This window comes from Molossus molossus, unplaced genomic scaffold, assembly GCF_014108415.1.
Source record: "Molossus molossus isolate mMolMol1 unplaced genomic scaffold, mMolMol1.p scaffold_m16_p_12, whole genome shotgun sequence".
In the NCBI taxonomy this organism is placed as follows: domain Eukaryota; kingdom Metazoa; phylum Chordata; class Mammalia; order Chiroptera; family Molossidae; genus Molossus; species Molossus molossus.
The window spans coordinates 47,296,803-47,320,094 of NW_023425347.1; the positions used below are offsets into that span (position 1 = coordinate 47,296,803).

A 23,292-nucleotide genomic window follows, 5' to 3' on the forward strand; every position below is an offset into this window, starting at 1 on the left:
GCCACTATTTGGGGAGCTCTGGGCACATTTCTTATGCTTTCTAGAATTTCATTCCCCCAAGGGCAAAACAGGAGGAAAGGCCTTCCAGCTCTGAAACACCCTGGCTCCATAACCGTATCAATGATCTTTGCCAAACACCTTCTTGCTTTGTATTTCCACTGAAGGCAACCAGTTTTCTTACTGAAATCCTGTGAGTAATGCTGGCTGCAGGTAATTCCTCTGAAGTGTCTACCTTATTTTGAAATCATGCCTAATTATAGCTTCCCAAGAACATCTTTATTCCTGTTATGGTGCTTGCATGCGGTTCTTCCACATGAGCTTCCACGTTCCAAACAGCCTCCTTTTACACAGCAGATTACGTGTTGTGTCACAACACGGCACCGGTGGGAATGGGCATACGGCACGCCCAATTTTCCACAGGCGGGCAATGGAATAATTAGCAAACTTACATAAGCTATATAACTGGTAAGAAACAGAATAGCCTTTGAAATAAATTTAGAGAAGTTCTGTGTTTTAAGACAACAGACCTGCCCCAATAAAAGATGTAACCGGCTGTTGGTGAAATGCAATTAAATCCCATTCTAGGGAAGTTTGTCTAGTTGGAGTCTCAACTGGCTGAATTTTAGAATCACCTGGGGGTGATTTGAGAAGGTATTACTGATACCCCAAATCAACCATAGGCCAATAAAATCAGAATTTCTGGGAGATGGATTTAGGTAGTAAGCTTTTAACAGGTTTCCAAAGTGATGTGAATGTGTAGCCTGGGTTGAGAACCACTGATTTAGCTACCTTTATGTCCCAGATGCTAGACGAGGTCTCTGTGTGCTGTCCAAAGAGGACACACTCTTCACACCTGCCTGACCTCGTATCCTACCATTCTTCTCCTTGCTTACTTCACTCCACTCTGGCCTTGAACACACAAAGAACTCTCCTGCCTCAGGGCCTTTGCACTTACTGTTTCCCTTGTCTGCATTGCTCTTTTCCCCACATGGATGACGCCTACCTCAGGTCTCTTATGGAATGTTATCTTTCCCTCTCATCCTATCTAAATGGCCCCCTCATCACTCTCCAGTCATACACCTGCTTTGTATTTTTTTCATAACACGTATTACCACTTATTTTATTAACTGGTTCAGAGTCTATCTTCTTCCAGTTGAATATTAACTCTACAGGAACAAGAAGTTTATTTTGTTCACCGTAATATTCCCAGTTCCTAAACGAATATCTGGCATCTAGAAGGTGTTTCATAATTATTGGTTGAATGAATGAATGAAATGTAACAGGGGAAGCCAACATGTATAATCCTACTTGGATACTACATGGTCCATGATCTTTTTCCTGCCTTCCTCCATAACGCATCGCTTTTTCTTCCTCATACAGTACATGCCAACAATGCCAAGTTATACGAAGTTCCCCCAGGAAGTCTAGTACTTCTCAACCTCCCCAATGTCTTTGCTCATGGTGTTGTTTACTTGGTCTGACACTCTTTTCTGTTTTTCCCACATCTGATTTACATCTATTCTCCCCACCTGAGCTCCCATGACTCTCTGTCAAACCTTATCACTGAACCTCCAAACTGCTTTAAACCAATCCCCTTATTACTGTTTTCCTCGTTAACAAATGAGCTCCTTGAGATCAAGGACTAAGCTTTTATTCACAGTTTGCATTCCTGGCCCTTTGTGCAATGCCTGGCACATGGCAGGCCCTCAATAGATGTTTGTTGGATGAATGAGAGTACAAACCAGTAGTGTAAAGCACAGAGAGAAAAATGTATGGGGAGGAGGCGGAGGGGTGGGCAGATTATGGAAGGCACCTAAAATGAATACAATTTCCTGGGCTTTGTCAAGAAAAGTAGACTTCCTCCAGGTGGGGTGCAGGGACCACCAGGCCGCAGAGTTGCAGGGATGTGAAAGTGAATTGAATGTCTGGAAGATGGCTAGGAGGGGCAGGTGCTGGGGCACAGGGAACTTGAGAGACCTTGGCATGGGACAGGAGGTCACCGAGGGGTCTGGGGCCAGAGTGGGAAGGGCAGGAGGCTGCCAAGCAAAGGAACTGGGATTTTGGCTTATGGGAAGTGGGCAGTATTGATGGTTTACAGGAGGAGGTAAATTATCAAAACACAACACTTGGCTGGTTTTGCAAAGAATGAACTGGAGGAGAGGACTGGAGTTAGAAGCCTACTGCAATCATCCAGGAGAGATGACGAGGTCCTGAACTAAGCAGGTGGAAATTGAGAAGTTGGGATGAACTTAAAAATAAAAGGAATAATCAGAAAAAATGACTGAGTAATGTGTCTGTGGAAGCAGGAAAAGGAAGGAGTGGAAAGTTACCACAAGCTTGGGTAATTAAATAATATAGGTAGTCCAGAAAGGGGAGCGTACTTCTCTGGGAGGGTTTTGGGATGGAGGAGAGGGCAGGTGAAGAATGAAATAGACATTTTGAGTGCAATCATGCTTGCTTCAGATGTTATACTATTTTACCTAAGCATTAATGCTTGGCTAGACTACCTGTTGCCTTATAATGGTAAAGTGGAAAACGAGTTGTCAATAGATGCTGATAAGCTACCAATTTCATAGTGAGTTACCTATTGTGTTAAGTATACTCCTTAATAAGGAGATCTAAACATGAAAGCCAATCATCCATGCCTGCCATGTACTTTTCAGTTACGTTTGAAACAAATTCTGTATTATCTTAATCATATAAAAATTTCAAATGTACATCCAATCTATTTCTCTGGGAGAGCCTTGAAATGGGTCTTTGGAGGGTGTACTGAAAATAAAAGTGTGAGATGATCCTGCCCCTGGGACAATGCCTTTTCTCCCATCGACAGCTGCTCTCCTCTCTCTTCCTCTCACGCTGAGTTTACACATTTCGATTGTTTCCTAATTATAGGGGCCACAAGCAGCAGCAAACCCCAGGTTGTTTTGTCATGTTGTCTTCATCCAGAGACTGCAGAAATCTTGATTCTGAGGGAAACAAAACAAATCCATGTCAAAGGAAATATCTTAAAGCAGCGGTCAAAGATTACAGCTAAAATTTGGAAACTCTGGGAAGGTTCTATCCCCTTTAAATTCGCATTTGCCTTATTTTAGCTGAGGCTAGGGGGGGGGGGGCACTGAAAATAAATAATACAGTTTTAAAAAATCGGGGTCATTGAAGTTTGAATGACTTAGAGAGTACAGCTGTCGGGGTGAAATCTGCTTTAACATCTGTCATACAATATTAGGCATAAACTAAGAAGGAGGAAAGAAACTGATATTATTCATGGAAATCTCACCTCCAAAATCTGCCACCACAGCATGCCCATCTTCATAGAGAAGAATATTGTGACTGTAATAAAAAAAAAAGCAGACTTTGAGTAAACTTCATTTCCTAATATGAGTTGTCCCTCAAAGAAGAGGCCCATAGTCATCACGTGTTTAGCCCATAATCTAAATAAGCCCAAAGGCTAACAGAGATCTCAGGCTAGTGACTGGTTTTCTTAGTTTCCTAATTCAAACGGGGTATTTCGAACTTGTAATCATCTTATAGCTGACTTTGAAAGCATACAAAGTATCCTATTTTAGATAAATGCTCTTAAGTTGTCCAAAAGACTAATTACCTGAAATTCTGATTTTTAGCTCTTGGAATCTCATTTGTTAACACAACTGGTTACGAGCAAAGACTAAAGGCATTTGTGAGCATATCAGAGTCAGAGCGATACCAACTTGCAGGAACCATAATCACAAGGACAGTTCAAGGCAGGGCTTGATATGAGAAGGCCTCCATGAAAAATGTCTTGGCCAATACATTCTTGCTACAATCTCAGGACAAAGGGGTGTTTTTAAGGCTTGTGAGATGAAACTAGCTATATTACTTTTGAAGGTCTTGGGAAAGAAAAGTATTTAAAGGTCATCAAACTTCTCCTTTCCAACCCAGGATTCAAGCTCAATCAAGAATATCCTTTTGAAGAAGTAAACCAGGGCTGGGACAACCCAAAGAGAGGTCATTTGTCCCACACACTAGTGAATTGAGTTGTTGTGTATCAGAAAAGCATATTATGAGCTAAGATTGTCTTTGAGTGCTTCTTATTGAACATTTTCTTAAGTACAGCATAGGGAATCTAGTCAATGGTATTGTAGTGACTATGTATGGTGTCAGGTGGGTTCTAGACTTATTAGGGAGATCACTTGGTAAGTTACATAAATATCTAACCACCATGCTGTATACCTGAAATGAATATAATATTGAATGTCAACTGTAACTAAAAAAAAAAAACTTTTTAAAAAAGATAAATGAGTTATTTCAGTATTAGTAGATTGCCCACTGGATTTCTTTTAGTGCACATAAGGCTATATTATATTTATATCTGTTTTATTATTAATTGTTTTGTTTCAATATTGAAAATTAAAAAAATATTATTTTCTACTGCTGAATAAATCCAGAATGATATTAAATTATTTATAAAAGTAGCTTTCTGATATGGACTTGAGCTTTATAAAAAAAGTACTTTTATTTTATAAAATATGCTTTTATTGTGTTTTTTTTTTGAGAGAGAGGGATAGAGAGATAGAAACATCAATATGAGAGAGACATATCAACCGGCTGTTTCCTGCTTGTCCCCCACTGCGGATGGAGCCAAAATGGGAATTGAACCGGGACCTCAGTCCATGGGATGACGCTCAATCTACTGAGCCACACTGGTTGGGCAAAAAAAGTCACTTTTAAACTTCTGTTGTATCATGAATGAATTTAACTTTTGTGGTATAGACTTAATCCTTTTTGCACCTACCAAAAATCTCGAATGTGTTCAAGTTCACTTTACTTGGAAGAGTCCAGTGTAGGAGTAATCTAGGATGGCAAAACAATCCATCCTCAAGACACTGTCTTTAACTGCAAATGACCAGTTATATATGTGATGAGAATGACTCTCATAACAATAAGCTCTACAGCATCAGGGACTCTCTGGAAGTTCAAATACAATACAAACAATGCTTCTAAATACTATACACAAGATCCCCTGGAGGATTTAGGGGAGTTTCTATATCAGAGTCCCTTAGCCCATCAAAGGATCATGAGTATTACATTTAATAGATATTATTAAGATATATACTGACCTGGATTCACCAATACCATTAAATGAGTCTATGTAAAATATCTTGGCTGTTATTTTGTTTTTAAGTCAAATTAGTTATCTAGAACAGTGGATATAAAAAAAATTTAGCAGCCTCATCTCAGTCTATAAAACAGATTTGAAATGGAGCTGCTCTTGTTAACTAGTATAAGGGAAGCTCACAGAACACCTCGTAACCTTCATCTTGTCCAAAACAGCAGTCAAGGAACCAATAACTTAAAACCATGGATCTAGAGACGCCCCCAAATAAGTTACACTTGTAGAGAATATTTTGTTTATTTAAATTTTTTTCAAAGTAAATATTTGATATTACTAAGAATGACTATACCAGCTAGCTGAACTTGGGGTGCAGTGTTTAGCAGTATTTGACTCTTCTAGCCTTAGCATAGGCAGCTGGGAGTTAACAAAAGAGAAGGGAGCCGGTCTGGCTGAGACTGATTCAGTCTGGAAGTTACAGCCTCACACCCCGCCCCCCCCCCCCCAACAGCCACATCCTCAGCCACAGGGGGCTTAATTCTGGAAGATCAGCCCCCAACCAGCTATTAGCAGGAGGATTACAAGGGAGGGATAAGGGGAAAGTCCCCTGCTGGGGACATGTGCATTAGAAGCCAAGAAGGAGCCCGTAAGGGGAGGTGTCTGATCTGGGAAAGGGATCGGATTGGACGAAAGATCCAGGACAGAGATTGGATGGGGGAAGGTCCAGCACAAGCCCTCAAAGGCTTAGGAAAGAGACTGGCTAGCTTGAAAGAAAATCTCTCTCTCCAAAGCCCAATGTAGTATCAGCCAAGTTTGCCCTGGTCGGTTTGGCTCAGGGGTTAGAGCGTCCGCCTGCGGTCCAGAGAGACTCCGGTTCGGTTCCTGCTAAGGGCACGTACTTCAGTTGCAGTTTGTCCCCGGCCCTTTCACGTCGATGTTTCTTTCTCTCTCTCCCTCCCACTCTATCTGAACAAAAAATGTCCTCGGGTGAGGATTATAAAAAAAAAAAAAAAAATGTATCAGCAAAGCTTAACATAGTCCCCTCTGGGTTGTACACAGTTGTTTGCCTGTTTGAGCCCAAGCTTGGGTGGGATCCAAGTGTGGCCTGGGCCAGAGCCCAGCTGGGAACAGAGACTGAGCTAGTCAGATGGGGACAGAGATTGAGATGTACCAAGCTTTCACATAGACTAAACTGAATTAGGGCAGCTTCTGATGCCCTGCCGAAGCCAGGTAATGGCACAGTATCTCTACCGCTGGCCTGTCTTTTGGGCTTGGTGAAGACAAGGATGAACTTCTTCCACAGGGGGAGGCCGGTAAGCCGTGTGGTCATGGAGGAGACATCGGGCACCTGGAGACCGTCCTTTGAGTTTGCTCCAGCTTTGATAAATCTTACCACTAGACCTCATCGTCCTATGCGTGGGTCCCTGAAATGCTTTTCTTGTGTCTCCGTGAAAGAGTCCTATTTCCACTGGCAACACTATCAGAGAGACTTCAGTGAATTCAGTCACTGGTCCACTGAGTGCATTATGGTAGGAGAGGCAGCATGTCTTGGGATGCAGGAATTGTGTTCATGGCTGTACCTCAAACATTTTAGCATGCTGCTTATGACACAGGAGTATTCAATACACATTTTTGAACAAATAAATTAATAAAAGGAAACTGAAAATACACAATCATGAGTTTGGAAAGGTAAAGGTTATAGTATTAGTTAATCAACAAGTGTTTATAGAATACCGCTCATGAATCTATAAGTAAATACTTAAAAGTCATGGTAGATAATACCACAATTGGAAGAGACATTAGAAACAACCCAGTTAAACCATTTTAGTTTATAAAGGAGTTTCCCAAAGCTCAGAGAAGTCAAGTGTATCAGTAGAGGTTATACAAGTAGCAGTGGCAGTGATGTAGAACCCAGTTCATCTAGGCCACCATCTCGGATCTTAGAACAGTGCCTGACAAATAGTAAGTGATCAATTAATTTTATGCATTAATTTCATGAGTCACCCTTTTGTCATTACAGACCTTTTCCCAAAGTATAATATTTACTTTCTCACATTTTAAGATACTCTGAGAGAAGCAAATGATGCAAGTCATAGATTCCTTCTTCAAGGAACGTATAATTGGCAGATGAAAATGAAGATGAAAGTGGGTAATCAAGAATTTTAAACCTCCCAGTGTAGATTTTATAAAAGAATTAGCTTTGAGGTAGACCCTGAAGGACAGTCAGTAAGTGCACAGAGAGTGGCTGAGAGCTAATCATGTGCTAGGACATTTTTTATATATTGAGATACAGTGGGAATAAGGAAGGCAAAGAGCCCTGTGAGCTGATGACGCTGGGGAAGATCTGGGTACAGGCCAAGAGATGGGAAGGTGTATAGTCTGTAACAGGAATTATAAGAAGAATGTACTTATTAAGTTTGAGAGGACATGCTAGAGAATAATGGGGGGAACCGAGTGGGTGTGGTGTTAGATTACAAGGGACTTTGAAAGCCAGCGGAGGAACTCCTAACTTGATACAAGGACCTGGAAGGTTTTTAGGCATTCGGTGCAATACTCTGAGAGCAGAGAGACTAGTATAACACTTTTAGAGTCTAGGTACCAAAGTAAGAAGAGAGAGTGAAAAACAAACAAACAAAAATAGGGTGAATTCATCAAAACGTGTGAAAGAAGAGTCTAAATCTTGGGGCAGCTGACTTAGAGATAAAAAGAGAAAAACCAAGCATCTGTTCACGATCTCTGGTTTAGAGTTCTTAAGCCCAGAGCCGTAACATATCCAGTTAGCAAGGGTTGTCTTGCCAAACATCCTGTGAGTTTTTATGGAAAGGACAGCGGCTGACTCCAGAGGCTGAGGAGTTGATGAAAGTCGGTGTTGTGCTTGGCAAGACTGGATTCACCAGATAAATAACTATTATTTTTTACCAAACAGAAATAGCATTCAAAGGGAACTCCTTCCTATGTCCTTAAACAATAGCAGATTAAACAACACAAAGGATGGGTGACAACCGAGGAACCAGGACAATGTGAGTTCGTAGCAGCAAATGCCAGAAAGGTATGCATGCTTTGGGAGGTGCTGGCACAAGGTGAAATCTCTATTCACTTCAAGGTCGTCTTTGGATTTGTCCGTTCCTTTTCTCACCACTCACTAACAAAGAAAACTAAGTTGCAGAACTACCTCTAAGATTCATCCATTCATTTTTATTTTATTTTTTTAGTTAGTGCTAAGCAACTCTTCCTGTCTGGAGTGACATAGATGGAGAGGGACAGGTCGGGGCGCAGCTGACAGAATCCCTCCTAATCAGTGACAGCCCTGGGTCATCAGCGTTGGGGTTGATGATACTTAAGAAAGGGGATAAGCTGGGAGCTGAAATCAGCTACCGTGATGGGAGTGGCACAATTATTATCAGTGATGAGTTCAAGAGTTCATTACTGAGCTATGCCATAAACCGCAAGTTTTGAGGCGAGTGAGGATAATGAAAACTGTGGGAGTGGCGGGCAGGGCAGAGAGGGTGGCCGTAAAGACAAAGGGAGTACGTTGTATGAGAGCCTCTTCTGGGCAGCGACTGGCTCTTTTGAGAGTTTTCTATTCCGCATGAACTCCCTTTGTGGTTGGTGTTAGCATATCCGGTGTGTGGATGGATAATTGAGGCTCAGAGTTGTGACATCAAATGGCCAGTATCACAGCTGGTAGGAGGTAAAGGCAGCATTCAGATTTCACTCTCCAAAGTCTGCTCTATTAGGAGACGCTGACTCTCACATCATCCAGACGGGCCCCGAGGAGCCAAGACTGCTACATCTAGATATCCAGACAGAAATTCTGGAAGTTCTGCTTGGGTGAAGAGAGGCCCGCCAGCCAGTGCCCAAAATGCCTGTGTTTAAACAATGACTGCAAGACAATGAGAATGAAGCTGATAAGCTACACAGAAATAAATCTAAACCCGCTGTACTACCAAGACACAGAAGGTAAAGACTAAGCTTCACCCTTCCAGAGCATGGTTGATGTGTCATTTGTAGGTGAATGAGCACAGTCACTATGAACAGAGAATCTGCAAACTGACCTGGGAAGAAAGCCAGACACATAAAGAGTGTCAGTGCCATGAAGACTATCATCAGGATCAGGGGAGAGAAATTAAAAAAAGATGATGGGCATTCCAAGACTTTTTCTCCTGCAGAAGACCACCTGGGATGTTCATTTTTATCTGTTTGCTTTTGTAGAAAACTCCAGAAAGAGACAGTCTTCTGTTATAGATGACACTTTACAGAGCAATTCAGGCACGTAACAGTTGGTGGAAACAGTCTTGTAAGTCAGACCCCCCCCCCCCTTTTAAATTGTTTTTTCTTCCTTTATTGATTTTAGAGAGAGAGGAAGTGAGAGGGAGAGATAGAAACATCGATGAGAGAGAACATCGATTGGCCTCCTCTGGGGATCAGACCCACAACCTGGGCATGTCCCCTGACTGGGAATCATACTGGTGACCTCTTGGTGCATGGGTCGATGCTCAACCACTGAGCCACATAGGCCAGACGAGTCAGACCCCTTTGGTTTGAATTTGACAGATTAACAAACCTGTGAGTAATTGGTTGAGCGAGCACCTTAGGCTAAGTCCTACCATGTGGGAGCAGAGACTCCAGGAGAGATAAGGGACAGGAGATGAGAAGGGATAGGTTATAATAAGAAAGGGGAAAACAGGTGAACAGATACTGTGACACAGAAATATGTAGACATAAAATATGCACACACACATATCCACACACACCTGCCTTCCACACTCTCCGCAAACATTTTTGAGGGTCAACGCCACCGCCGAATGCTCTTCAAATAGCAGCGAGCAATAGTAAAACCATTTTAGGTAGTGAAGTAGGTAAAGGTCAACAAGCACTTAATTTTTACAGTAATTTCTGGCATTTCTGAATGTAACATTTTGATTTAATCGAAGTGCATAGAATTGCGCAAGTCCATGCGATTTGGTAATTTGTAACTGTGCTGTGTCAAGTGAGGCTTGAGCTCGGAAGCACTTTGCCGAGCTGAGGAGGCCAAGTCACCCGTGCAGCCGCAGCAGCTTGAAGGCTTTGCTGCCTTCGGTCACCCTGCGTTCTAGGAGAAATGATGTGCTAGGAGGGCGTTCACCAGTGTGGGGATTGGCACGGGTTTATGCTTCCTGCTGTGAAGGCCCTGCTCTGTGCTAGGAGCTGCAGTGTGTGCCTTAAAGGGACCACAGTCTAATAGGGAATGAAATACAAACTACAAGGAAGGAACGTTATCATACATAAGCTGAATTTAAAGTGGTTTTCACTTTCTATGAGAGACCTAGAAGAGAATACAGTGAATGTCAGCATTAATCCTAAAAAAGGTCATGAATGAAGTAGCAGAAAGGGTGTGAAGAAATAGGAAGGGCAGGAGATAGCGCGTAGGACAAAAACCCAAAGTCAAAATACCTGTTTTTTGCTGTTACTAGTCCTGTGATTTTGGACAAATTATAATACTTTAACTCTTTGAGTCTTCCTTTTTTTGTCTTTAAAAATTATGAGAGGAATGAAGGAAATTCAGAGATAATGCATGGAATTTTGTAAATGGTGAACTGTTAAATAGGCATTGGTTATTATTAATACACCTGAGATCTACTTTAGAGTATTTGTATGACTTAAAAGCAAATGCACTTTATGAACTATAAAGCTCACTCTCAGACCTAGAGAGGCTCTTACATTCCCTTTGTCTCCTTCTACAAAACTATTACTGCTTTGCTAGAATGACTGCGCTTCACCTAAAGGAATCTTTGTTCCTGTGATTGCACAGATACCGCAGTATTTGGACTTGGCTCCAGCTTTGTCTTTTATCATGAAGCAAATGATTTGAGTCAATTGTTTATGGAACAGAATGGAGTATTTATCTCTTTGGAGTGTCTGTCCCTTACAGATCACTCCACAATAAATTCTTTTAACTTTAACAATGCGTGCACTTAGCAGAATACAAAATATAACTGAGGGCAGGATTTTCTTCATCCAAATAATGATGGGGATACAATCCATGCTCTAACCTTCAATCCTTTCTTCCACAGTAACACAGTTCACTTTCAGAAAAGAATAAGCCATTCATTCTCTCTCTCTCTCTCTCTCTCTCTCTCTCTCTCTCTCTCTCTCTGTTGGTTAACTGTTTTCTCCAGTTTGCTTTTAAACAAAAGTGAGTGGAAGTTAAATTCTGCTGGTTCCTAGCAACAAAAGAAAATTTTCTCCAACCTCAGAACCGAATTAATTTAATGAAGTCATTATGTAAGCATCATGAGTCTTTTCATGTTAATTGCCTGTATTGAAAATTTACCTAAAGTGCTCAAATGATTCATAATCAGTTGGTTATGCACTATAGTCCAATACTAATTGTCACTATTAATCAGACTGGCCTAATTATTAGGCTGTTTTCCCATTCTGACTTTCTACCAGAGCTGGACTGAAGCTCATGGTGGCCTTAGGAGAATCAAGGTGACTTGCTCCTGTCACTGTGCTACCACTAATTTTTTAAAACTCACTTGAGAAAAACGGCATAGATATTAATTAATTTTCTTCTGAATTATGGAGCCACGTAATTGCCTGTGCCAGTTGCTACTCACAAATACTGGTTTAAGGGCACTGTGGCCAACTTCTCAGTGTCCTTATTTGAATGGAGTCAGCCCTAGAAGTATAACCAGATATCACAACAGTAGTGTCTCCAGACTTCCCACAAGCCACTGTTTTCTGATATATGCCCGAAGGTGATTAACTTACATGATTAAAGACACATGGCCATCGGCATGCCTGGAAGCACTCCAAGGGTTAAATCAGTGGAAGCAATTAGGCTTCATTTTCAATCTCATCACACTGTGAAAGTCATTAGTTTACAAACACAGCTGCCTGACAGGCGATCATTTAGACCTAGTGCTGAGGAGTCCTGGATCTGCCTGCTGCCACGTTTTGCCTGTAACACGATGAGATGACCCAGAACTCAGATCGCTGCGACAGTCCTCTCTTGGAAGTACCACCTCCTTGACCCTCAGCATAGGCAGCCACATTGTTCTCTTTTCTCAAGCTACCCTTGAACACCCCTGGTGAACATTTGACACTGCCAAACTCATTGTGGCCCCTTTACCTCTGAGCGTGTGATCCCCAGACCCTGAACTGCTTCCATTCTGCTACACGTGCAATGAAAGGTGCTAACTAGACCCTTGAAATGCAGAGCAACTCGCATCTACTTGCTTTGGAGATGTGTACTCTTTCCCTAAAACAGATCTTCAAGTCATCTAGATCAGCTCCTTGCACACACAGCTATGTTCTCATTGTCTCTCTTTTTTGGGTATCTTTCTATCTCTGTTTCATACATCATTTTTAGGTAACAAAAAATAATTAAAAACTCATTACCTTCATGAGGAGTAATTGCTGGAGGTACTGGGTTTGAGCCCCAGACAATGGAGATGGTAGAGTTGGGTCCATAGACCTTATTGGTATTCCTGTATTCTGTATGTTATATGGTGATTAGACCCTCAGCAACCGCTTGAGGGTCCCTCACAACTCGAGCTATACATGGAAACCTGGTAATAATGGTATAACTAACTTCAGAAATCAAATATTTTGCTTCAGAGCCAAATAATGCCTCTAGCTATATTCTTGTTTCTCTATTGGACCTTAGGGCTCAACATAACTATTCTAGGACTACTACCACAACCAGAGGATTTTTTTTTTTTTTTTGTTCTTCTTCTATAAGACAAGTGAAGCCTATAAAACTGTTTTTTAAATTTTATTTCATCAGAGTACCCCTCATTGCCAAAAGTCAGCGAAGCCCAAGCCTAGGTCTCCCTATTAGTCCCTTTGAAAATAGTTCTTCACTAAAAATAAGATCTGCAATTTTAATTTTGCATGCTTTGTGAAAGCAAGCCTGGTTTGGCTGCATACAGACAGACTTGAGATACCTGCCTTTGGTTCTTTTTTTTTGTTTTTAATTTTTTTTAATCCTTCCCTGAGGATATTTTTTCATTTTTATTTTTTCAGACAGAGAGGGAGAGGGAAACATCGATTGGTTGCCTTCCTCATGACCCCAACCAGGGCCAGGGACCGAACTGCAACCAAGGTATGTGCACTTGACCTGAATCTTAGGTCCGCTGGCCGATGCTCTAACTGCTGAGCCAAACTGACCAGGGCCTGCCCTTGGCTCTTTAGCAAAGGCTGCAAGGTAACAGCCACGTTAACAGTGCAATCGTCCCCAACTCCTTCTAGAATAGCAATATCCAGATTTTGAACATTATCTAGGTAAGAGAAGGAATTGACCAAAGCCCCACATCATGAACTTCTAAACACTGAAAGCCTAATTTCAGTAACGTCTTGGAAGCCACGGAGACTGAAAACTCCAATAAATGCAAAGGATTGCAGAACCTTGACTTTCCCTAAAACAAACTTCAATCTGTCAGGAGAAGTATATTTGAAGGCTTACCTCTAAAGCTACTGGATTTGTCCCTCTGCCAGTGGGATTGAAGAGGTGGATTATAAGATTTGTTTTGTGGTTAAACTCATTTATTGAGGGTAATGTGAAAAAAAATTTCTCACTCCGCATACTGTTTGCTCTATACCATGAAATGTAAGTTGAAGAGTGAAAATGACTGACTGAATCACACACACATACACACACACACACACACACGCACATGCACACGCACACATTATTATGATGTTTCCAGGAGTTAATGCCCTAGAATGAACAAACAAGTATAACTGCCATTTCTAAGTCTGGCTACAATTATGGCTTATCTTTCCTAGGTATGCACACTGCAAAAGGGAACCTTTTTGAATGCTGAAGTGACAATCAGAACATCACAGGAGGTCACAGCCATGCCTTCACAGTATGTCATTTGTTTTACATTAGTTTAAAACTGAGAAAAACAGGAAAGATATTGGAAAACATCATATTGACTGTATTTTCTTCACAGGGTCTAACATTCTTCTCATGCATTGGACCCATGGACAAGGAAGGGGTTTTCACTTCAGACTGTTGGTTGTGAACCTGTATTTGGGTGGATCACAGGACGACAGTGTATGGAAATGTTCTGCCACAAAGCACAGTCAAAACGTTGAGAAACGAAGAAAAGATGTGCCACCCAAATGTGGTAAAGGGTTAATTAACTCATCTGATTACTAAAATAGAGTCACAAAACTAAAAGCATCAAAGAAATTTCCAATTTTTATTGCAGACTATCACTTAAATACTGCTTTCTGGTGATTTTTATAAACACAGATGTTTAAAAATACGAAAACACTGAGTTCCCTGTGCAAACCCCACTTTGCATGTGGGCCCCCAAATGCATGGGACATTGACATTCTATGACAGAACACAAGTCTACCAACACAAAACACTGACGGGAAACTAATATGTGTGTCTAAGAAGCAGAGACTTGAGCTATGTGTCCGCAGGGCTCCACCTCTGAGTGTCCCCTTCTCACCTCTCGGGTGAGTCACAGTGAGTGTGTGCACAGTATGGCTTCAGGGGAATTTGTCCGTAGCCCTTTGGGAAGTGGGGATTGTAGGTAACTCAGGAAAGGAACCTGCTTACCTACTAGACTCTGAAGCTAGAGCTTTTACTGTGGTTTCTTCATCCCCACCCCCACCCGTCAGGAAGCACAGAGGCACTCAAGGCCCCTGTCTCTCTGCAAAAGGACAGGGTGAATATGTACTTACCCTCTCATGCCTTTCATCAAGGACACTTTGAAAATGCAAAGAAACAAATGAGCCTATTTTTTTAAAAACCTACTGAACCACTCGGCTTCTGTTCAGTAGCTAGGAGAGAAGCTGTTGGTTTTTTTTTCGAGACACTAGATAGTCTGTCCCCATGGGATAGAAGTATTAGTCATAGAGGTCTAAGGTTCTGACCACGATGGTTTAGGGCTATTTTAGTTCTAATCCTTTATCAATGCTGTGTGACTGTCCCCACAATACCCCCTGGCTCCTTTCTCTCTCTGTCCTTCCCTTGAATTCACTTCAATATTTCCTCTACGCAAATATCCCCATCTGTCCATACGCCGTGCAGTGAGTTCTTCTTATCCTGGTTTTTACATCGCTGGTCTCCGATGAGATTATCAACTCCACAGGAGCAAGACCCCATGAGCTAGGGGAATTATCGAAACTTTTCTTGAATTAAAACTTCTTCTTGATAGTAGAGGAGGAAAGGGCAAGAACAAATGGGGATGATGAAGATATTTTATAGGGTGATTATCTCCAGCAGTAACTTTTCCTAAATTCCAGAGAATTAATTCCTGGAGTTACTCAGACCAAATTGTTATTTTCCTATTTTCTATAAAGATACAAATTTGCAACTCAAAATAAACTCTCTGAGACTTAAGACCTTCCTTTTCCTTTTCCAGTCTTACTCCAGGCAAATTCTTAGATGTCAGCTTCCTATATAACTAACATTTACCCAGCAAATACTTGGTTAATAGTTATTTGGCATCTACAGTACCGTGGGCTATTGTGCAAGACACAGAAAAAGCTTGAGAACAAAACCTCTTTCCAGTAAAAGCTAAGGAAATGAGCTGAACAAACACTCCTCACTCTACCCCTCCAATCCCTTTCTTCCAGGCATATGCCTCTGCCTGAAGCTCTCTGGTCACCCTCTTCACCCCTGCCCCAAGGAAGTCCTAGCTCTGCTTCAGGAACAAGCTTAAGTCTTGCAGCCTTTCTGAAACCTTTCCAAATATTCTAGCCCACATCAATGACTCCGAGACTGAATGCTCATAACACCATTCCAGCTTCATATATTTGGTACTTTGTAAGTGCTCTTTTTTCTTCTCTATGTATCTATTTTCTGAGATAGATGAAAACTATTTGTAAACCACTTTTTATCCTTTGCCACCTAGGACTTGGAAAATTATAGCAGCTCAAGAAAACATTATGGTTGTGAATAATCAATGTAACTGCTGACACAACATCCTACATTTTTCAAAGTAACCCTCTGGACCACATTCTATTTCTCTCCTTTTTATAGTCAATATTTTTGAAGGGCTTTCTTATTCTTACTGCTTCAGCTTCTTTATTGACCATCCCTTCTTCAGTCCACTAGTTTCACTTTTTATCTACCACTTCAATAAACCTTCTTTCCAATGGGACTTTCTGTGTTGCTAAATGCAATGAACTCTGCAGCCCTCATACCATATAATGTCCCGAGTCCTCTTTTTTTCTTTTTCTTTTCTTTTTGAACAAAGTTTGCTTCTCTTCTCTTAGTCTTACCATGAATTGAGTTACCCAAGTGTAAACCAGGGAACCATCCGTGAACAGAGTTACCCGAGTATAAACCAGGGAACCTTCCATGAATCGAGTTACCCGAATATAAACCAGGGAACCTTCCATGAATCGAGTTACCCGAGTATAAACCAGGGAACCTTCCATGAATCGAGTTACCTGAGTATAAACCAGGGAACCATCTTCTTGCTCTTCAACCCCTAATAAATTCAGTAACCATGTCCTATTGGTCAACTTTACTAATATGTTCTACATCTGCCCAGTTATGCTTTCTATACACTGAGAATTTATGCCTTTTGGACAAGTCAATAATCTAAGAATACAATTTTTAGTATTCCATTTGTAGAAAAGAACTACCTGTAGGAGACCCCTTTTAGTGCTAGATATAAAGTGGAGTACTACGTAATAATAGTAAGCAACACATATATTGCAATGTGTTAGACATAGTTCTAAGTAATATATGTTAACCACTTTAATAGTTACACTACCCAATGAACTAGATGTAATTATTATACCATTTTAAACATGAAGTAATTGACTCACAGAAAGGTTAAGTAACTTCCCAAGGTAACAGAGCTAGGTACTTTGAATTTCTCCTCTTACTTAGTCTCTACAGTAGTAGCCTTACATGGTGGTATTAATATTTCATCTTATAGTTGGGGAATTGAGGCTGAGAAGCTTAAAAGGATTTTCCTAAGACATTTGTTAAAAGTGCCAGAATTATGATTAGAATCCACATCTAGCTGGCTTCAAAATTCATTTACTTTCTTCCATACATGCTTTGACAGGTCACACAGAATGGTTTAAGAAAAATTAAATTAAAAAGTATGGCCTAAATTTATAATCAGCCACAATAATGTAGAAACATTGATTTTGAATATTGTTTTAAATGGTAGCAAAGAAAATGAGTGTTAAAATAGTGAAGTCTATAAGTTAAAAAAGTAAGGTCAACAAAGGACAAAAATAATGACTAAGGAGAAAAGGCTGGACACAGAAGAGGAGAGGCAAAGGGACCAAAGGAAGGAGAGAGGGGAGGTGTGGAAAGGGGGGCAGTTGGGTAAGCATGGTGGTGGTGGAGGGGACCTATGGGATCTGAAGTAGGAGCTAAGCTGAAGCATGAAAGGGTGACTTTCCTTGATAGTGTTTAGAAAATCTAATGAGAATGTGTTAATAGAAAATGTGATATGTGACTCAATAGTTCAACAACATGCATATTTCATGATGTTGGCTTTATGTGACTGAGTTATCCATGAATCTACCAGCTGAAACAAAAGATACCCAGTGATTTTACTCAGATTTACTACCAGCTCCCCAAACTCTGTGTTCAGCATGGAAATGACAAATGATTGGTATTCCGAAGACATCTACACACTCTCTAGCATGCTGTAGACACTTTGGATTCTGCATTTACCCAGCACTGCAGAACATTTTATTCCTAAAAACTTTAGTTGTTTATTTGTTTTTGGTTTTGGTTTTGATTTGTGTACAGGTCTTTTATTTAACTCTTATGATGATAAAGTTAACATGAATCTTATAGAGGTTACTCTCATACCCTATATAGTCAAGGAAACAAAAGCAGACATCAGTTTGAGGGTCTGGTCTCCAAGAGATGATGATTTGACTTTAACTCAGGCCCTTGAAGATTGATTGGAGAGCATTATAAGAGGTGGATAAGCAAGGGATGGGGAATCGAAGTGTTTGTGTTCGAATATCAGCTCTGCCATTTAACCAGCTCAGTGACTTTGAAGGGGCATTAATTTACTGAGCTTCAAATTTCTCTTTAGTATTTTGAGTTTTGTGGCTCAGTGGTTGAGTGTCGACCTTGCACCAAGAGGTTTCCAGTTCAATTTCCGGTCAGGGCACATGCCCAGGTTGTGGGCCTGATTCTCAGTGGGGGGCATGCAGGAGGTGGCCAATCAATGTTCTTTCTCATCAATGTTTCAATCTCTCTCTCCCTTACTTTCTAAAATCAATAAAAATAGAACATATTTAAAAAAATAAAGATTAAATAATATGTATAAAACATTTATGAGTGTAAGTCTAACAAAGAATGTTTCCTTAATAAAGAAATAAAGAAAATGAAATGTCAGCATCAGAGAATTAATTAGTTGGTTTCTCATAAGACATAATAAGGATGAGGATTCAAACAAATAACTGATACAGTCCTCACAGAATAATAAAAAATACACATATATTTTCACTTTATGATACGTAAATAAGGATGTGTGAATATTTAAGGATCTTAAATAGAGCAAAAGAACAGATAAACAGGTGGAAATCACCTTAAGGTATTATTAGGTCTTCTAGAGGATAGGCTAATATTTTATGATTCCAAAGACTTTTAGTGATCACATCTCAAAAGCCCCCCAATTTAAAAAAGCTCTTTCTTAAGAGGAGTAGTTTCCTAAGAAATGATTGAACTGAATAAACTAAAAAGCAAAGAAATCCAGAGCTCTTGTCTCTTCCCTGACTTGCGTGTTCCTCTTGGTCTTCCTGATTTAGTTGGACAGGGAAAGAGCCTTTCAGAGAGCTGCTAAGTAGAGCTGGATGATCAGGAGGACATTGTTCCATGTAAGAATGCTTAGGGTGGTAATCCACACAGTGGTCCTGAGAAGGCCCAGCAGACACCCGCCTCTATGACATGACTTATGTCTTTACTCCTGCCAACTCTTTTTTCTTTATTTCTTTTCATCACCATTTATCTCCTCTATACCCTCTTTACCCTCCACCCATCCCTCCCCCACACAATCACCACATGGTTGTTCCTCCATGAGTTCTTTCTCTCCTTTTTGCTCAAGCCCTCCACCCACCAGAGCTGTCTGGCTGCTCTGTATCTGTAAGTCTGATTCTATTTTGCTTGTTAGTTCAGTTTGTTCATTAAATTCCCCATATGAGTGAAATCATATGGTACTTGTCTTTCTCTGACTGGCTCATTTCACTTAGCATAATGTTCTCCGGGTCCATCCATGCTGTTGCAAAGGGTAACATTTTCCTCTTTTTTAAGGTAGAGCAATATTCCTTTGTGTAAAGGTACCATAGCTGTTGTATCCACTCATCTACTGATGGACACTTGGGCTGCTTCCAAATCTTGGCTACTATAAATAATGCTGCTAGGAACATAGGGGTGCATATATTTTTTTGAATTAATGTTTTGGGTTTCTTTGGATAAATTCCCAGAAGTGGAATTGCTGGGTCATTAGGAGGTTCCATTTATAATTTGTTGAGGTAACTCCATACTTGCTTCCCTCAGTTGTTGCACCAACATGCGTCCCCACCATCAGTGCACAGGTGCTCTGTTTTCTCCACATCCTTGCCAGCACTCGTTTGTTGACTAACTGATGATCACCATTCTGACAGGTATGAGATGATATCTCATTGTGGTTGTAATTTGCATTTCTCAGATGGTCAGTGACTTTGAGCATCTTTTCATATGTCTATTGGCCATCTGTATGTCTTCTTTGGAGAAATGTCTATTCAGGTCCTCTGCCCATTTTTCAATCGGATTGTTTGTGTTTTTGGTTTTGGTGTGCCTTCTAGCTTTTCAGGTGATGTCAGCTCTCCTATCCATAGCAATCACTTCTCCTCGTGAAGTGTGTACCAATTTCCTCATTTTACAATCACTGTTTGTTTGTTTTTCTTGTTTAAACTCTTATGGCTATAGTATAGTAGAAAGAACAGTGGATCCAGGAAAACGAGACTTAGACCCTAGTTGAGCTCTGCTAGATAAAGTCTTTTTAAAAAGTACTCAAATTATTTGTTACTTGAAATTCTCTTATCTTTAAGAAAGAATTATCTTGTCAGGTTACTGTAAGGATTAAACAATAAATCTGTATGACCTTAGTAATTTGCAAGACACTATATAAATGTAACCATTCATCATTTATGTGAACTTCTGCACCTTTAAGGCATGAGCCATTCTTTTTATGTCTTTGAATTTTCAGGAATTAAAAGTTGGTCAAGTTTTTCTTAGACACTAGACATTCAGTAGGTGTTAATCATTCTGGTGGTGTTGTGGGGACTGTCAAACATCAGAAAAAGCCTTTAAAAAATTTTTTTTAATCTTTACCTGAGGACATTTTTCTTTTTCATTTATCTTCAGATAGAGCAGGAGGGAGAGAGGGGAAAAGAGAGAGAGAGAGAGAAACATCGATGTGAGAGAGACACATTGACTGGTTGCCACCCACACGACTCCAGCTGGGGCCAGGGACAAATTGCAACCGAGGTATGTGCCCTTAGTGGGAACCAAACCTGGGACCCTCTGGTCCAGGCTAATGCTCCAAACTCTGAGCCAAACTGGCCAGGGCCATTAGGAAATGTCTTTAAACTTCATAGGAACTCTTTTTTGTTGTTGTTATTAAACCTCACCCAAGGATATTTTTCCATTTATTTTTTTAAAGATAGAGTGGAAGGGAGGGATGGAGAGAGAGTGAGAGAAACATCGATTTGTGAAATCGAGATTTCTTTCTCAAGAGTGAAAGAGACACATCGATTGTTGCCTCCTGAACAACCCTGACAGGGGCGGGGTTTGAATCTACAGCCCCTGTACGGGCCCTTGGCTGGGAATCAAACCCGGGATCCTTCAGTCTGCGGGTCAACGCTCTAATTGCTCAACCAAACTGGTCAGGGCTTCATAGGAGGCACTCTTAAGAAAACTCCAGTCATTTCTCTCCCATCTAGAAGCTAATTGGTAATTGCTGATGACTATAGATGGACAGTACAAGTAAGAACAAACCATTTTTTTAAGGTGGCACGTAAACTTGAAGTCAAGCAATTACTTTCAAAGATTAATAAAAGTCACATTTCCAGCTGGAAAGAGCTCCCACAGGATAATGTTTCCTCTGACACTTATTAGAGCTCTGGCTAAAACTGGCATCGACAGAACATTGCATCTTAATGCCGACGTTGCTTGCTACAGTTTGAGTGCATTGCAGTTTGACTGCAGCTGTTTTATGACATGATAAAGAATCCCGAAAGCGGTGTTGCTGTTTGCAGTGTTTCTTCCTGATAAAGTAATGGTTGGGAGATGTACGCTGCTATTTGATAATTTTGAAAACTCTGAGAAAGCTACAACAGCTTGACAAAATGTAGCTGACCAGAAAATCCCTTTGAAGTATTTCTCAAGCCCTGTGCCTATCCTCAAAGGCAAAGTAAAAGTCAAAGAAGACACTTCATGGAAGCAAATCACAGCACCTGCTTCTGGGGTTTGCTAGAATCCTTTATTGTTCTGTTCTTCCCTTTGTTTGAACAATTGGATGCATAGTATGGATTGTGGGAAATTCAAAATGTTTATTTTCAAATGACAGTTTTTAAATGTATAAATTTAAACATAGAAAATGTCTAGCAAATGTTTATTTGCAGTTTTACTCTTCCAAATATATTAGGATTTCTTCCACATAATTTCTGGCTTGTGCTCACACAGAGTTCTACCTCTCTGGTGGTTACTCATGAATAAAAATGTGTGCAAATCTATTTATTCAATCATTTCATAAATATGTTGTAAAGGGTCAAAATGCAAACTTGAATATCAATACTGGTGAGACTGTGGAGCAACGAGAAGGCTCATTCATTGCTGGTGGGAATGCAAAATGGTACAGCCACTTTGGAAGAGAGTTTGGCCGTTTCTTACAAAAGATCTTACCTAAAGACCCAGCAATCGCACTCCTTGGTATTTACGCAAAGGAATTGAAAACTTATATCCAAACAAAAACCTGCACATGGAGGTTTAAAAACATTCTATTCACAATTTCCAAAATTTGGAAGAAACCTAGATGCCCTTCAGTAGATGCAAGGGTAAATCAACTGTGGTGCATCCAGACAATGGAATAATTTCAGTACTAAATGAAAAAAAAAAAAGGCTGTCAATCCATAAGAAGACATGGCAGGAACTTAAGTGTACATTACTAAGTGAAAAAAAAAAAAGCCAATCTAAAAAGACTATATACTATATGATTCCAACTATATGACATTCTGGAAAAGAAAAAACTATGGAGACAGTAAAAATGTCAGTGGTTGCCAGGGTAAGAGGGGAGGGTGGGGTAAGTAGGCAGAACACACAGAATTTGGGGGGTCATTGAAAGTACTCTTTATGATACTATAATGGTAGATACATGCCATTACAAATTTGTTCAAGCCCACAGAATGTACACCACCAAGAGAGTGAACTATAATATAAACTATAGACTCTCGGTGATAATAATATATAATATAGATCCGTCAGTTGTAACAAATGTACCCCACTGATTAGGAATGTTGACAATGTTTGAAACTATGCATGTATCTTCTTAACAATTTTTCTGTGAACCTAAAACTACTCTAAAATGTTGTCTATTATTTTTTTCTTTTAAAAAATATTTGTTTTTTGTCTCTCTACCTGACTTCCATGACACTTAATTTCATTCCTTTCTTAGATATTTATTATTTTCTATTTTGATGTATAGTCATTTATATTATGACATGCCCTTATAAGATATTGTGAAATCTTTTAGTACAATATAATGTCTTAATAATCTCTGCACTTAGCTTAGTGCTTGGCATATATCAATCATTCAAGAAATGTATGTTTTTTTTTTTTTTTTTTTTTTTTTTTTTATCCTCAGCCGAGGATATTTTTCCATTTTTTGTACAGATAGAGTGGGAGGGAGAGAGAGGAAGGGAGAGAGAGAGAGAGAAACATCGACGTGAAGGGACACATCGAGTGGCTGCCACCCGCACGACCAACCAGGGCCGGGGACAAACTGCAACCGAAGTACGTGCCCTTAGCGGGAACCGAACCCGGGTCTCTCTGTACCGCAGGCCGACGCTCTAACCGCTGAGCCAAACCGGCTAGGGCAAGAAATGTATGTTTAATGAATAAATGAAATCATACTTAGTTTTGCCATCAATTTCCATTTGTTATGCTATTTTAATAATATACTATGTGGGTTATTAAATTCTTCTAGCTGAGAGCAGAAAACAGAGGT

General features: G+C 40.3%; 1 protein-coding gene across 1 annotated transcript in view; it reads right to left on the reverse strand.

Annotated features, from left to right (window-relative positions):
• The window catches only part of LOC118626997 (serine/threonine-protein kinase TNNI3K), a 269,557-nt gene that overhangs the window by 95,264 nt on the left and 151,001 nt on the right, over positions 1-23,292 (reverse strand). Inside the window, exons 18-19 of the mRNA XM_036257082.1 lie at positions 3,278-3,330; positions 2,914-2,966 (exon numbers count right to left, since the gene is read on the reverse strand). Coding sequence (XP_036112975.1) covers positions 2,914-2,966; positions 3,278-3,330 — 106 coding nt within the window. The remainder of the gene's footprint in view (positions 1-2,913; positions 2,967-3,277; positions 3,331-23,292) is intronic.